Source organism: Hyperolius riggenbachi, chromosome 1, assembly GCF_040937935.1.
Source record: "Hyperolius riggenbachi isolate aHypRig1 chromosome 1, aHypRig1.pri, whole genome shotgun sequence".
Taxonomy (NCBI): domain Eukaryota; kingdom Metazoa; phylum Chordata; class Amphibia; order Anura; family Hyperoliidae; genus Hyperolius; species Hyperolius riggenbachi.
Genome location: NC_090646.1, coordinates 141,314,636 through 141,327,784, shown reverse-complemented (window position 1 = coordinate 141,327,784; position 13,149 = coordinate 141,314,636). Strand labels below are relative to the sequence as shown.

Sequence of the window (13,149 nt, the reverse complement as noted above, 5' to 3'; positions counted from 1 at the left end):
TACTCTGACTCTTGACCCGGACATGCTGCGCATGCGCAGTATGTCCTATAATCTTCCCTTCTGCCGTCGCATCATGACGACAGAAGAACGGACATTCCCCCGCCTCCTCCCTTCCCAGCGTGTGCGCTCCACTATAAAGCTAGCGTGACGTGCTAGATGGAGTTGTGCTGGGAGCCGCGATTTGGAGAGAGAGCAGAGGGGGAGTTTAGTTGGGATGAACGGGGAAGCGGGCACTTTGTTATTGAAAGGGCACCGCGTCTCAGGTTCCCAGTGTTCTCCCAAGGCTCTTTTAGCTGGGTGCTCCACCAGGCTAGTTTTGATGAGCACCCGGCTGTCGTCAGCTCACCTCCTCCTATGCTGTAAGCAGAGTTGCTCACAGACGCTCCAACTATTAAATACTTTCCTAGCAGAAAATGGCTTCTGAGAGCAAGAAAGCGTTAAAAAGGGGAATTTCTTATCAGTGAGGGTCACACTGTAGTCACTTCCTGTCTGAGTCAATACTGAGTCAGCCACTTACATACCTGATATTTAACTCTTTCAGACAGAGAAAGAAAAAAAGGAACACAGCATAGTTGTTTGTGTGCTTGGCACTGTACATACACATGTCTATCTCATCATGTCACATGTCACTTCGGGTATCCTTTAAGGCATCTTAATGACATGTATTTATGCTTGAAAAAAATCTATGTATCCCCTTTTGATGTTGCATGTATAAAGCTGTCTGTACCATCAGCCTGCAAGCAAATAGGATTTAAGCCCGACGAAGGCTGCAAGGCCGAAAGCTCTCTTATTCTTATTCTTTTTAGTTAGCCAATAAACTGTATCATCCTGAGTTAGAACTTAGATCAATGAATGGGAACAATGTTCCCATTCATTGATCTCCGGGGTACCGGGGGGCGGCACGAGAGCGTGCCCACGATCGCGCAAACATGCAGAGCAGCAGCCTTTTGGACGTGAAAGTCACGTCCAAAAGGCGAAAATGGTTAAATGTTCCCATTGACTTGCATTAAAATCGCGATCGCAGTAAAATCGCACAAGCCCTAAGCCAGTTCCTGTTCAGAAAGGAGTACTTGTGCAGTATTCCCCAACACTGCAGGGTGGTCTACTGAGCGTTCCCTTAGTGACTGCAGCTCTCAAGCGCTTTGAGTCTGACAAGAGAAAAACACTATGCAAATGTTAGAATTATTATTGTATAGATTATGTTTTAACAAAAATGATTAAGGAATTGAATACTGGTAGCCAATTCTATATTTAGATGAAGACCTCAATACTGGATTGCAACACATGAATATATTGGGCGGCTCAATCACTTCATGTGAGAATGTAGTACAAGCATAAATAGTCATAAATAATACTTGAGGAATGTGATTACGGATGGGTGTCAGAGAGTGACTTCCAAAGGCTCATCATACAACCATTATTTATTTTTAGTGCAAATTAAAGGTAAAAGTTAGAACACAGTTTTTGATACCACAAGTGCAGCAGCACGACTGCAGCAACCTTGCTTACTATAGCGTAGCAATAGGAAGTGCAGAGGTTGTGCATCGGGGGCCCTTGGACCAAAGGGACCTTCTTTCAATCACTGTAATAGGTCTTCATTGGTGCTAGACTGGTAATGATCACTTCTATATGTGCTTTGAATAGTGGTAATCCTTAACAAGCTGTCCCTCTCACCTGCTTACACCTCTCTGATTCTGCCGCTGTTCTTGGCAGATTTTGGTATAATGTAAACTCACACTGGGGCTCATAGCTCCTTAGCTATACTGCTGCTTACTTGGATAATGCAGGAAGAGGGTAAGGCCTCATTCACACTTAGAAACGCAAAATGCTGGCGATTTTTGCCGGCGTTTTGCAGGTGTGATTTTTTTTTTCCAGCGATTTCACGTGGAAAAATCACTGAAAACTGCGTTTAGCGCTTCTATAGCACTGAAACGCGATCGCCGGGAAATTGCCTGAAAATGGTGCAGGCAACGCGTTTGCGTTTCGCGGTTTTGGCCGGTTTTGGGCGATTTGCGGCAATTAGCGTAAATCACCCAAGTAAGAATGGGCCCATAGGGTTTCATTACACTAGTCCTTTTAAAAAGCGCTAGTGTTTGAGCGTTTTGCCAAAATCGCAGCAAAACGTTCTAGTGTGAACAGGGCCTTAGATGAAAGACTTTCCCAGGAACAGAGCCAATCCAAATGGAAGGTACTGTATTTGTGGGTATTTGGCTCCACTTGAGCAATAGCTAACTCCCATAATGCATCATTTCAGGACCGTGAATGAATGTATAAATAATTTGTGTTCTTGATCGGCCAGGCATACATCCAGAGCACCTACATTATAGCATACCTATAGCTTGTTCATTTTACAGAGTTACTTAAAGGGAACCTAAACTGAGAAGGATATGAATTTTTCCTTTTAAAATAATGCCAGTTTCCTGACTTTCCTGCTGATCCTGTGTCTCTAATACTTTTAGCCACAGCCCCTGAACAAGCATGCAGATCAGGTACTCTGAAGTCAGACTGGATTAGCTGCATGCTTGTTTCAGGAGTGTGATTCGGCCACTACTGCAGCAAAAAGATCAGCAGGACTGCCAGGCAACTGGTATTGTTTAAAAGGAAACATCCATATGCCTCTCTGTTTAGGTTCCCTTTAAAGGAAACATCGGGGAATTTAAGGAACATGAGCTCTACTTACCTGGGGCTTCCTCCAGCCCCTGGAAGGCTATGTGTCCCTCACCACAGCTCTGCTCCAGGCCAGTTCCCCGGGGTCGAGGCAGAACAATTTGGCGCCGACATATTTGGGCGCAACATAGACCGTAATGTGAATTACGGCTATAGCAGCGCTCAGAAGCTAATTTGGGCACCTGTGAAAGACGGCGAAAGCCCAAATTGCTTAAAAACAGTGTAATCCGTCCAATAGAAATAGCTGGCAGTTAAATTACATCTTTCCCCACAATCCATGGCGGTATGGTAATTAACACTGCCGGGACTTGTTCAGGAGCTCAGTAAGCCGATTATCGGCTTCATGTTGCGTCCAAATTTGTCGGCACCATTTTTATATGTATCACCCCAGGGTCCCCTCCTCTGCGCATTCATGACCGCGCCACTTGCAATAGCACTGACGTAGCTAGGAACAAACCTCCCAGCCACGTCATTGCAAACGGGAGTGGCACAGCCACGCACTCGTGCCTGCGCAGAGAAGGGGGCACCGGCCTATAGCATAGCCACAGCAAGGGACACACAGCCTTAATATAGCCGGGTAAGTAGATCTCATGTTCCTTAAATTCCCTGTTTCCTTAAAGGGACTCCCTGAATTTAAAAGAATACACTTGCCTGGGGCTTCTTCCAGCTCACCGTAGGCGGCGAGGTCCCGCGGCCTCCTCCTGGCTCGTCTCCTTCACCCTCCGCCGGCCCCCCGTCATCGGCGTCACCCCGCAACACCCGGGCCTGGTGTCGGCCGGGTTTTCCTGGTTAATGACGCAATGCGTCATCACGCCAGTGACGCAGATAACTGGGCCTGGCGGAGGCTGAAGGAGACGAGCCAGGAGGACGCCACGGGACCTCGCCGCCTACGGTGAGCTGGAAGAAGCCCCAGGTAAGTGTATTCTTTTAAATTCGGGCACTCCTCAGTCCCTTTTAAAGGCCCCATACAAACATTTTTGCATAACTTAGCAGGGTACCCTGTAACAGGACAGGAGCAGCTTGGGACTTTTAGGCTACTTACACACCAGGACGTTGCGTTTAGGGGACGTTATAGGGCACATAACGTGCCCCTAACGCAACGCCTGGTGTTGTTGGAGCAGGACGCTACCAAGAGCCGCGTTACAAGCAGCTCTTTGTGCCTGCTCTGTTGGAGGCACTGCGGAGACCACGTGAGTGGAGCTCTCCGCATCAAGTGGTCCCGCCAGCCAATCCGCGGCCGCTCCAGGATGTAAACACTGCAAGTGCAGTGAATAATAAGTAGCCATGTGCCTGACTACGTAGCGGCCTCTCCCCGCCTCCTCTCCACCCATAAAATGAAAAAAAAAAACTACTGAGCATGTGCAAACAGTCTAACGCGTGTAAAGAACTGCATGCAGTACGTTATGTAGACGTGCTGCGTTACAATGTAACGCAACGTGGGCACTGTGAACAGCCCATTGATTTTTCATTGCTGTGCGTTGGGGTGAGTTACAGGCTGCTCTAACGTACGCCTGTAACGTCCCACTGTGAAAGCAGCCTTACACTCATATTTCACTAAACAAATTTAAAAGCTTTACCCGTAAACTTTGAGAAGCTGACTTCTTACTTTGTACAGCGACATGGAATATATTTATAAATAATAATATTGTTCTGTTCATTAAATGCTTTATTTTTTTTTGTTCAACACAAATTTTTATTTGAATAAAGTTGCATAGTATATACATTCAGAACAAGTTGTATTCATAAGTAAGCACATTAAAGGCTCAAGTCAAGTATTTTTTTTGCAGCGTAAGATTAGGTTCCATATTTAAGGTGCATTGTAGAAAGAATTTTAGCATTATTACTGAATGACATCATATAAACCATGTTATTGTTTATATTGTAACATAACATAACATTTAACAGGAGGAAAACTAGGAGGGGGGATAGGGAGTGGGTGAGGGGGGGGGGGGGATATGGGTGGGGAGGAAGGGAGGGATAGGTAAGGGACAAAGGGCAGGGAATATATTGCTATTAGGTTTGTCCTCTTAGATATAAGTTTTTTCTATACGGTTGAAAAATCGGGTCCCAGAGAAGAAGAGCAGAGTGCATATTACGTTTGTTACAATTGTAGGATTGTTTTAAAGTTGGCCTAAGGTCCTAGTTAGGCTGGGTCTATAGTATCTAAAGTGTTATTGTATCATGGAGGTTCATAGTTCAGAAAGAAGGTTTCCCATGGATCCCATATTTTATCATGTTTGGATTCTGTATCCCGGAGTCTAGCTGTTAAAGATTCCATCAGCTTGGTCCAATTAATTTTAGCAATAATTTCAGGCATTCTAGGGATAGAGGTATTGCGCCAATATGAGGCTAGGGACAGTCTAGTGGCGGTTAAGATATGTGTGATCAATCTCATGAGGTTCTTTCTTGTTTTGGGAACAGGTTTACCCAGTAACATATATATGGGGTCCATGGGAATTGATGTTCCTGTTACTTTCCATATTAAAGCTTGGATATCAGTCCATAGAGGTTGTATTATAGGGCAATGCCAAAATATATGTTCTAAAGTGCCCAATTGATCACATCCCCTCCAGCATTTATTAGTGACTTCAGGATATATTTTAGACAATACCTCAGGAGTTTTATACCACCGGAATAGTATCTTGTAAATATTTTCCTTAACATGTGTGCACATGGATGTAAGTCTAGCATTTTCCCATATAGAGAGCCATTCTTCTAGGCTTATAGTATGGCCCAGAGCTTGTTCCCACTTGGACATGTATGCATGGTTAGGTTTAATAGTACCAGATTTGTCTAGAAGTAACTTATAAATCGAAGAGATAAGACCCTTTTGGTGTCCTTTGATTTTGCATAGATGTTCAAAGGGGGTATAAGTATACGGTGGGTTAATTCCTTTAGAAATAGACTTCAGTAGATGGTGAATTTGGTTATATTCCATAATAGTTTTAGTATTTAGTCGTATTTTCTCTCCTATTTTTTCTTTAGTCAAGATTTTTCCAGAAGATAAGTCCACCCATTCCATAAAATTAGTGTATTTAAGACTGTACCATCTTCCCATGAATTCTTCTGACATTCCCGGAATGAAGGCCGGGTTTCCCAATATGGGATATAATGGGGATATGAGGGATCTAAGGTGAGCTGTTTTTACAGTTGACCGCCATATTTGTAGAGTGAATTTCATAGTGGGAAGTAGTTGGGTCAATGAGATTTTAGGAGGGATCTGGGGCCAGATCAAAGCTGGTAATGAAATGGGATAAACACTCATTGCTTCAATGAGGCCCCATTTGGTGTATACATTTAGATTGGACCACTCAGGTATTTGTCTTAGATGTGTGGCTTGATAGTATAGCTTTAAATTGGGTAGCCCTAATCCTCCCTGTTCCCGGGATGTCATTAGGATCGAGGCATTAGTTCTGGGACGAGAGTTGTTCCACACAAACTTTAGAAAAGCACGTTGTAGTAGTTTGAGTTGTGAGGATGGTACTTGGACCGGTAGGGTCTCAAATAGATATAGTAGGCGGGGCAGTATATTCATCTTAAGGGAATAAATTCTACCTATCCAGGAGATTTTATAAGCTGTCCATTTGTGGAGGTCTTGTAGGATGGATTGTATGAGGGATGGGAAGTTTGTTTTGTATAGGGTAGAGTAGGTGTGGGTTAGAAGTATGCCTAGGTATTTAATGTTGTGTTTCCTCCAATTGTAGTGGAAAGATTGTTGTAGATTATTCAGTAACGTCTGTGGGATTTTGATAGGGAGGGCTTCTGTTTTTTCTTGGTTGAGTTTAAAGCCTGAGATGGATTCAAAATCTTTCAATATTGAGTGTAATATAGGGAGTGAAGTGTGCGGTTGGGTTAAAGTTAGTAGGATGTCATCCGCGAATAGGGAGATCTTATATTCTTGGGATCTTTGTTTAATTCCTGTGATGTCGCGGTTTTGTCTTATGGCACACGCCAGGGGTTCAATACTAAGAGCAAATAGGAGGGGGGAGAGTGGACATCCCTGGCGTGTGCCATTAAGAATTGGGAAATGGGTCGGAGATGCGAAGGGAAGTTTGACTGAGGTGGATGGGGAAGAGTATAGGAAGTGTACCATATTGAGGAAGGGTCCCCTGAATCCTTGATGTTCCAAGACTCTGAACAAAAATGGCCATGATAGCCTATCAAAGGCTTTTTCTGCGTCTAAACTTAGGAGCAGAGAAGGCTGGTTGGATCTGTTCATCAGTTCTATAAGGTTTATTGCCTTTCTGGTGTTATCGCCAGCTTGGCGTCCGATTATGAAGCCTACCTGGTCATTGTTGATCAGAGAAGTTAATATAGGATTCAGGCGATTGGCCATTACTTTGGTGATAATTTTAAGATCTGCATTAAGGAGAGAAATAGGGCGGTAACTTTGTGGGAGTTGTGGATCTTTCCCCTCTTTGGGTATCATTGTAATAAGGGAGGTTAAAAAAGAAGTAGGGGCTGATTGGTTATCCATGAATGTATTAGCAAGCTGGGTCAAGTAAGGGGAGAGGATACTTCGAAATTTTTTATAGTAGGAGTATGGGAGACCATCTGGTCCAGGAGCTTTGGAAGAGGGGAGGAGTTTAATTACCTCCAAAATCTCTTCATTTGTTATGGGGGAATTTAGGAGTTTAATATTCTCTTCGGTTAACTTTGGTAGGGATAGTTGGTTTAGGAACTCATCAATCTTAGATAGATGTGTAGAGGGACAGGAAGGCTGAGGGAGATTATAAAGTTGTCGGTAGTAGTCTGTAAAGATTTGAGCGATTTTTTGGGGGTGATAATGAATGGTTCCTTGGGGGTCTTTTATAGAGTATAAGGATGGTTGGGACGATTTTGGATTCAATTTACGTGCTAAAATGGTGTGTGGCTTATTCCCTCGTTCAAAGAAGAGTTGTCTAGTCCATCTTAGGCTTTTTTCTAGTTGTACAGATTGGATTGTCTGTATTTCATGTTTAATGGCCTGTATAGCTGAATAGTGTAGTTGGGAGGAGTCGTCTCTATATGCAGCTTGTGCTTGTTTAAGTTTCGAGTGTAGAGTTAGGAGTTTCGAGCAGGACATTTTTTTGCGTTTAGTGGCTTCTGAGATAAATGACCCCCTAATAAAGGCTTTATGTGCTTCCCATAATGTTCCAGGGGACGAGACAGATCCATCATTAATGTTAAAGTATGATTGCAATTCTTCAGAAAATTTGGCGAGGAGGTTTTTATCTTGTAGTAGGGTTTCATTTAATCTCCAGAAGTTTGGCTTATGGGGACGAGAAAATAAGTCGATCTCAACATTGACCGCTTGGTGGTCTGACCAAGCAATCGGTTGTATATCAGCTTTTTTCAGTAGAGGTATAGTGGTTGCTGTGGCGAATAGATAATCCAAGCGGGAATGAGATGCATGAGGGGGGGAGAAGAAAGTATATTCTATGGAGGTGGGGTTAGAAATTCGCCATAGGTCTAGGAGCCTATGTTGTCTTAAAAGTATTCTAAATTTACGGGAGTTGCGACTATGTGGAGATTTAGTAGTTCCGCTTAAAGGAGTGTATCTATCCTTAAGGTCTGAGAAAGCTAGATTAAAATCCCCTCCTAGCAATAGTGTGCCTGTGGTAAGTTTGGACAGTTTTCTAAGGAAAGTGGTTAAAAATGATATTTGATTTTGATTAGGAGCATATACGTTAGCTAATGTAACAGATTTCCCATATAAGGTGCCTATGATGATTAAATAGTGGCCTTTGGGATCAGGAACAGTTTTGGTGATTTGCAGTGGGAATGTCTTTTTATAGATGATAGCTACTCCTGCTTTCTTCTTAGGGCCCGAGGCCAAACACATCCCAGAAAACAGTCTATCATAAAGGCGAGGTTGGTCTTTTTTACACAGATGAGTCTCCTGTAGGAAAGCTAAGTCAATATTCATCCTTTTTAAGTCTCGAAAGAGAGAAAACCTCTTCTGGGGTGTGTTTAAGCCTTTAGTATTTAGTGTCATAATATTAACCATGGTATAGCTTGAGGTAGGTATGCAACTATGGCTGGAGGACAAACCATTCTAACCTGAAAAAAAAAACATAAAAGAAACCGAACAATAATAATAAGAGATTCAGATAGTATAGCGTATGCGTAGTACCAGAAAAATGTGCCACCTTTAATCTGGTGGCTAACTTTAGGGGCAGCATAAAACTGTTGCCTGAACGGAGACCGCCTCAGGTTGACTGCCTGCCGAGGCAGCCAGGCAAGTCGAGGATTGGTCCCCCTGAGGTACATGAGAAGTCCCAGGAGAAAATAGGTGGTGGTCCACATAATCAGTGGTATTAGGAGGTAACAGGGGGAGTCACCATCCGCCGTCCGCTGCAACCGTGCAGTGTCGGCAAGGAGAACTAGGTGGTTGGTAAGTCATTGCTTTAAAATAAAGAGCAGAAGGTTCAGATTCCAAGATGATGTCCTAGCGAGGAGCAGCAAAAACTGTAGTTCATTCCCCAGATGGTTGGTCTTCCATATGATTTGTGTTGTCTGGGAAAGTGATACTGCGGATAGGGAGTTTAGTCCATTCAGAAATGTGCCGTACTTTCCTTGGAGGTGAGGATATAGGTGAGGAGCGAGGTAGAACAGTGGAGGTAGCAGATAGTTTAAGGCCTAGTTGTTTGAGAAACATGGGGGCATCATCAAAGTCAGATAGAGTCAAGATCAGGCCTTGTTTGTTTACTATTAGGCGAAAGGGGAATCCCCATTTGTAAAAGATTCCAGCTTCTCTGAGCAGCTGTGTGACCGGCTTGAGGGCCCTGCGTTTTGCCAAAGTTATTAGAGATAGATCGTTATATATGGCAATGTCGTCCCCTTTAAATGAGATAGTAGATTTGTTTCTGAGGGCTTTGAGGAGGGCATCTTTAGCCTCATAGTAATGAAGTCTGGCAATAATGTCTTTTGGCCTCTGGGCACCAGGTCGGCGTTCCCCCAAGGATCTGTGGGCTCTGTCTATTCTCCACATTTCATCCGCCATGTCAGGGAGTAGTGAGTGAAATAATTCTTTGAGGTGGGCCTCGATACGCTCATTTGTCAGAGACATAGAGACCCCTTTGATGCGTACATTTTGTCTCCTCTCTCTATTCTCCATGTCCTCTTGTGCTGTGCGAATAGATTTTATGTCGGTTTGCATCAGTTGCTGCTCTTCCGATAAGTCAGCTTGTTTTATGGCTAGGGCATCCATCTTGTCTTCTAAGGCCTGTGTACGCTCCCCCAGCCCTGATATGTCAGTGCGGAGTTCTTGTACTGCAGTGAGGATTACGTTCTGCAGGGAGTTATGGAGGCTATGGTAGTGTTTGTCTAGTGTTTGTTCTAGGAGCGCAGCTGTTAGAAGCTGTGTGTTCCCCCCTGTACTCGCCTGGTCAGCCGAAGTTAGGCCTGGAGGATCTGCGTGGTCGGCGCCATCTTGGCTGGGCGGGTGACGGAGGAATTTTTCCATGGCGCCCGTTGTTGTGGCGCTTTTCTGGGCTCCCTTGGTGGCCATATGGTGCTGGGGGGCGTGTGGAGGTCGTCTGCCGCAAAAGCGCCGGTCTTTGTAGCTGTGGGAGCGGAGGAGGCAGCGGTGTGCAGCGGCGGCGGACGGAGCTCTCCCCCTATGCGTCCATCCCGGGTGACTCGCGCATGCGCCTCATTAAATGCTTTATTTTGATTGCCACCTTGAATTAAAAGACCAGAACAAAGTTTTTAATTGTAGATAGAAGTTGTCTGAAATATATAACCTGTGTCAGAGCAGATATAAAAGTTTTTATTATTCTGTCATTGTAATTCTGTGATGTATTTTCTGCTTCTGTCTACAGAAGATTTCATTTGCAACTGTATATGACGTGCTCTCTACAAAACCTATTCTGAACAAGGTAAATGGTTTTATACACACTGGCAGGGCAGATTGAATGTAGTTGATGGAATCCGAACTGGTTCATCTAAGCTAAAGGATGTTTGTGCTGTAGTATGCAGCCATACCACATCAGCCAAACTGGCTTCATATACAAAATGGGTAGGAGGGCCCATTCACACTTGAGCGTTTTGCCAGGGATTTCAGCAAAATGCTCAAACACTAGTGCTTTTAAAAGCAATAGTGTAATTAAACCCTATGGACCCGTTCTTACTTGGGCAATTTGCGCTAATCGTCGCAAATCACCCAAAATCATGAAACGCAAACGCGTCACCTGCACCATTTTCAGGCGATTTCCCGACGATCGCGTTTCAGTGCTATAGAAGCGCTAAACGCGATCACGGAAAAATCGCCGCAGTGTTCAGTGATTTTTCCTCTGAAAAATCACACGCAAAACGCCGGCAGTAAGCACCGGCGTTTTGCGCTTTCAAGTGTGAATGAGCCCTGACTGATCTCCAGGCAGTCTCTGCAGGAGTTGTCCCCCTCCTCATGATCGCTGCCTGGCTCTTAGATTGGTGAACATGCTAGGTGATTTCACCTGGGGGATTTGAGGGGCTGTGGCCATTGCCAGGAGGAGGTGTGGCTGTCATGCAAACCACCACTGGTTTGTTTTAAAGGGAACCTATACTGAGGGCTATGGATGTTTCCTTTTAAACAATACCAGTTGCCTGGCAGTCCTGATGATCTCTTTGGCTGCAGTAGTGGCTGAATCACAGACCTGAAACAAGCATGCAGATAATCCAGTCTGACTTCAGCCAGAGCACCTGATGTGCATGCTTGTTCAGGGGCTGTGGCTGATAGTATTAGACACAGCAGGATCTGTAGGTGAGTTGGGCAACTGGTATTATTTTAAAAGGAAAAATTCATGTCCTTAGTTTAGGTTCCCTCTAACATACTTGAGTCATTTAAGGTGAGAGTGATCTAGAGGCTCCTTTATGGACCAGGGGAATTTTTTTTTTGTATTTTTGCACTTCTTCATCACTGTGCTGACTCACAGTGGCCAGGAGCCAATGAAGGCAGCTCCTGACCGAGTTTGTAACTTGTACCGGTGGGGACCTGCTATTGCGTCCCATGCACAGGATCGGGCAGCATTAAAACAACACTGCACCAGGCAGCCATGAGAGCCACGTAGTTTTAAGTACAGCTGGACCCAAACTGGTTAAGAATCCCACAAACAAACAAAGGTGTGCTTATCCCTGCAGATCCAGACCAGCGTAGATGAAATCTATGTCCTGTTTATGTCTGCCTAAGCTTGCCAGGGTGTAGATTTCAACTTCTGCATTCAGCGATCCCGCCGCTCTTGTCGTTTGCACCGACACTACAATGCTGCAGCCCGCTCGCTCTGTTGTCATGCTGACCGCAGAGCTCCGTATCTTTGTCAGGAGCAGATTTCATTGGCTTCTGACCTCATGATTACTGTGAGCCATTCCCAGTAATCACTGCTTATAAAGGGAAAGGACGGCTCCGCTCTTGAAGTAAAGAAAGGCAGGTATGAGGGGGAGTGGCCAAATCAAGCTAATATTAACCCCTTGAACTCACAAGCTTAATATAATCGGATAACCAGGGAAACAGATCTAAAAACCTCTATGGTGCCTTTTACATATGGAGCAGTACCACGTGTTGTGGTACTCTCCCTGGCGCAGCTCGTGGCGAGGGCAATGTAAGTCTATAGGGACTTGCATACCGAGGTGATGTGGTGAAATCGACACAAGTCCGCGGCAAATTCTGCAGTGTTGCCACATGATCTGTGCCTACCACACGGATTATAGAGCAATGCAAGTCAATGGCAACGCGATGTGTTGAATCACGATCGCTTTTGCGGCGCACAGGCACAGAGCAACAAAACTTCAGTGTTGTATTTCCTGTTCAGCAGAGAGTACAGCACTGAGCAGGGAGCAGAACTATGCAGATTACCCTATCGGCGCAGTCTGCCAGAGATGCTCACCTAAGGAGAGGAAAGCCTTGCTGTTCCTCCTGCGGTCCCTGCGTTCTAGCGCCGGTCCACCCCGCGTTGGGACACTGTTCACTCACAGCACAGTGGGAGGTGCTTCAGCAATCTTCGGGATCCCGAGTGCTCCCAAAGACGGCTGCTCCGTACTCTGCATGCACGAGAATGCGTGCTCGCACATGCGCAGTATGGTGCGGCCGTCTTTGGGAGCACTCGGGCTCCTGAAGATTGCTGAAGCCTTCTGTAGTGGTGTAAGTGAGCAGTCTCCGGCCGAATGATCCAGCACTGGAATGCAGGGACCATATGAGGAATGGGAAGGCTCTATAGGACCCAGAGCCTCTCCTTAGGCGAGTATCTGTGATTTTTTTTTTTTTTTTTTTTTATTTACACTTCAGACTCCCGTTAAGCCCTCTTATCCACGGACTGTTGATAGGCAGTGAAATGCCTCTCAAACTCTCACAACTGCTCACTGCTGCCTGATAACTGCTCACTGCAGCCTGGCAACTGCTTGCTGAGCACACAGCTCAAGTGCCCCTGGAAAAGAGGCCTAAAGGACAGCTAAAGAGAGAGGGATATGGAGGCTGTCCATTTATTTCCCTTTAAGCAATACCAGTTGCCTGGCTTACCCTGATGA

At 45.1% G+C, this 13,149-nt stretch overlaps 1 protein-coding gene across 1 annotated transcript in view; it reads left to right on the top strand.

Moving 5' to 3' along the window:
• The window catches only part of ASAH1 (N-acylsphingosine amidohydrolase 1), an 80,238-nt gene that overhangs the window by 61,111 nt on the left and 5,978 nt on the right, over nucleotides 1-13,149 (top strand). The window contains exon 13 of the mRNA XM_068278658.1: nucleotides 10,473-10,529. Coding sequence (XP_068134759.1) covers nucleotides 10,473-10,529 — 57 coding nt within the window. The remainder of the gene's footprint in view (nucleotides 1-10,472; nucleotides 10,530-13,149) is intronic.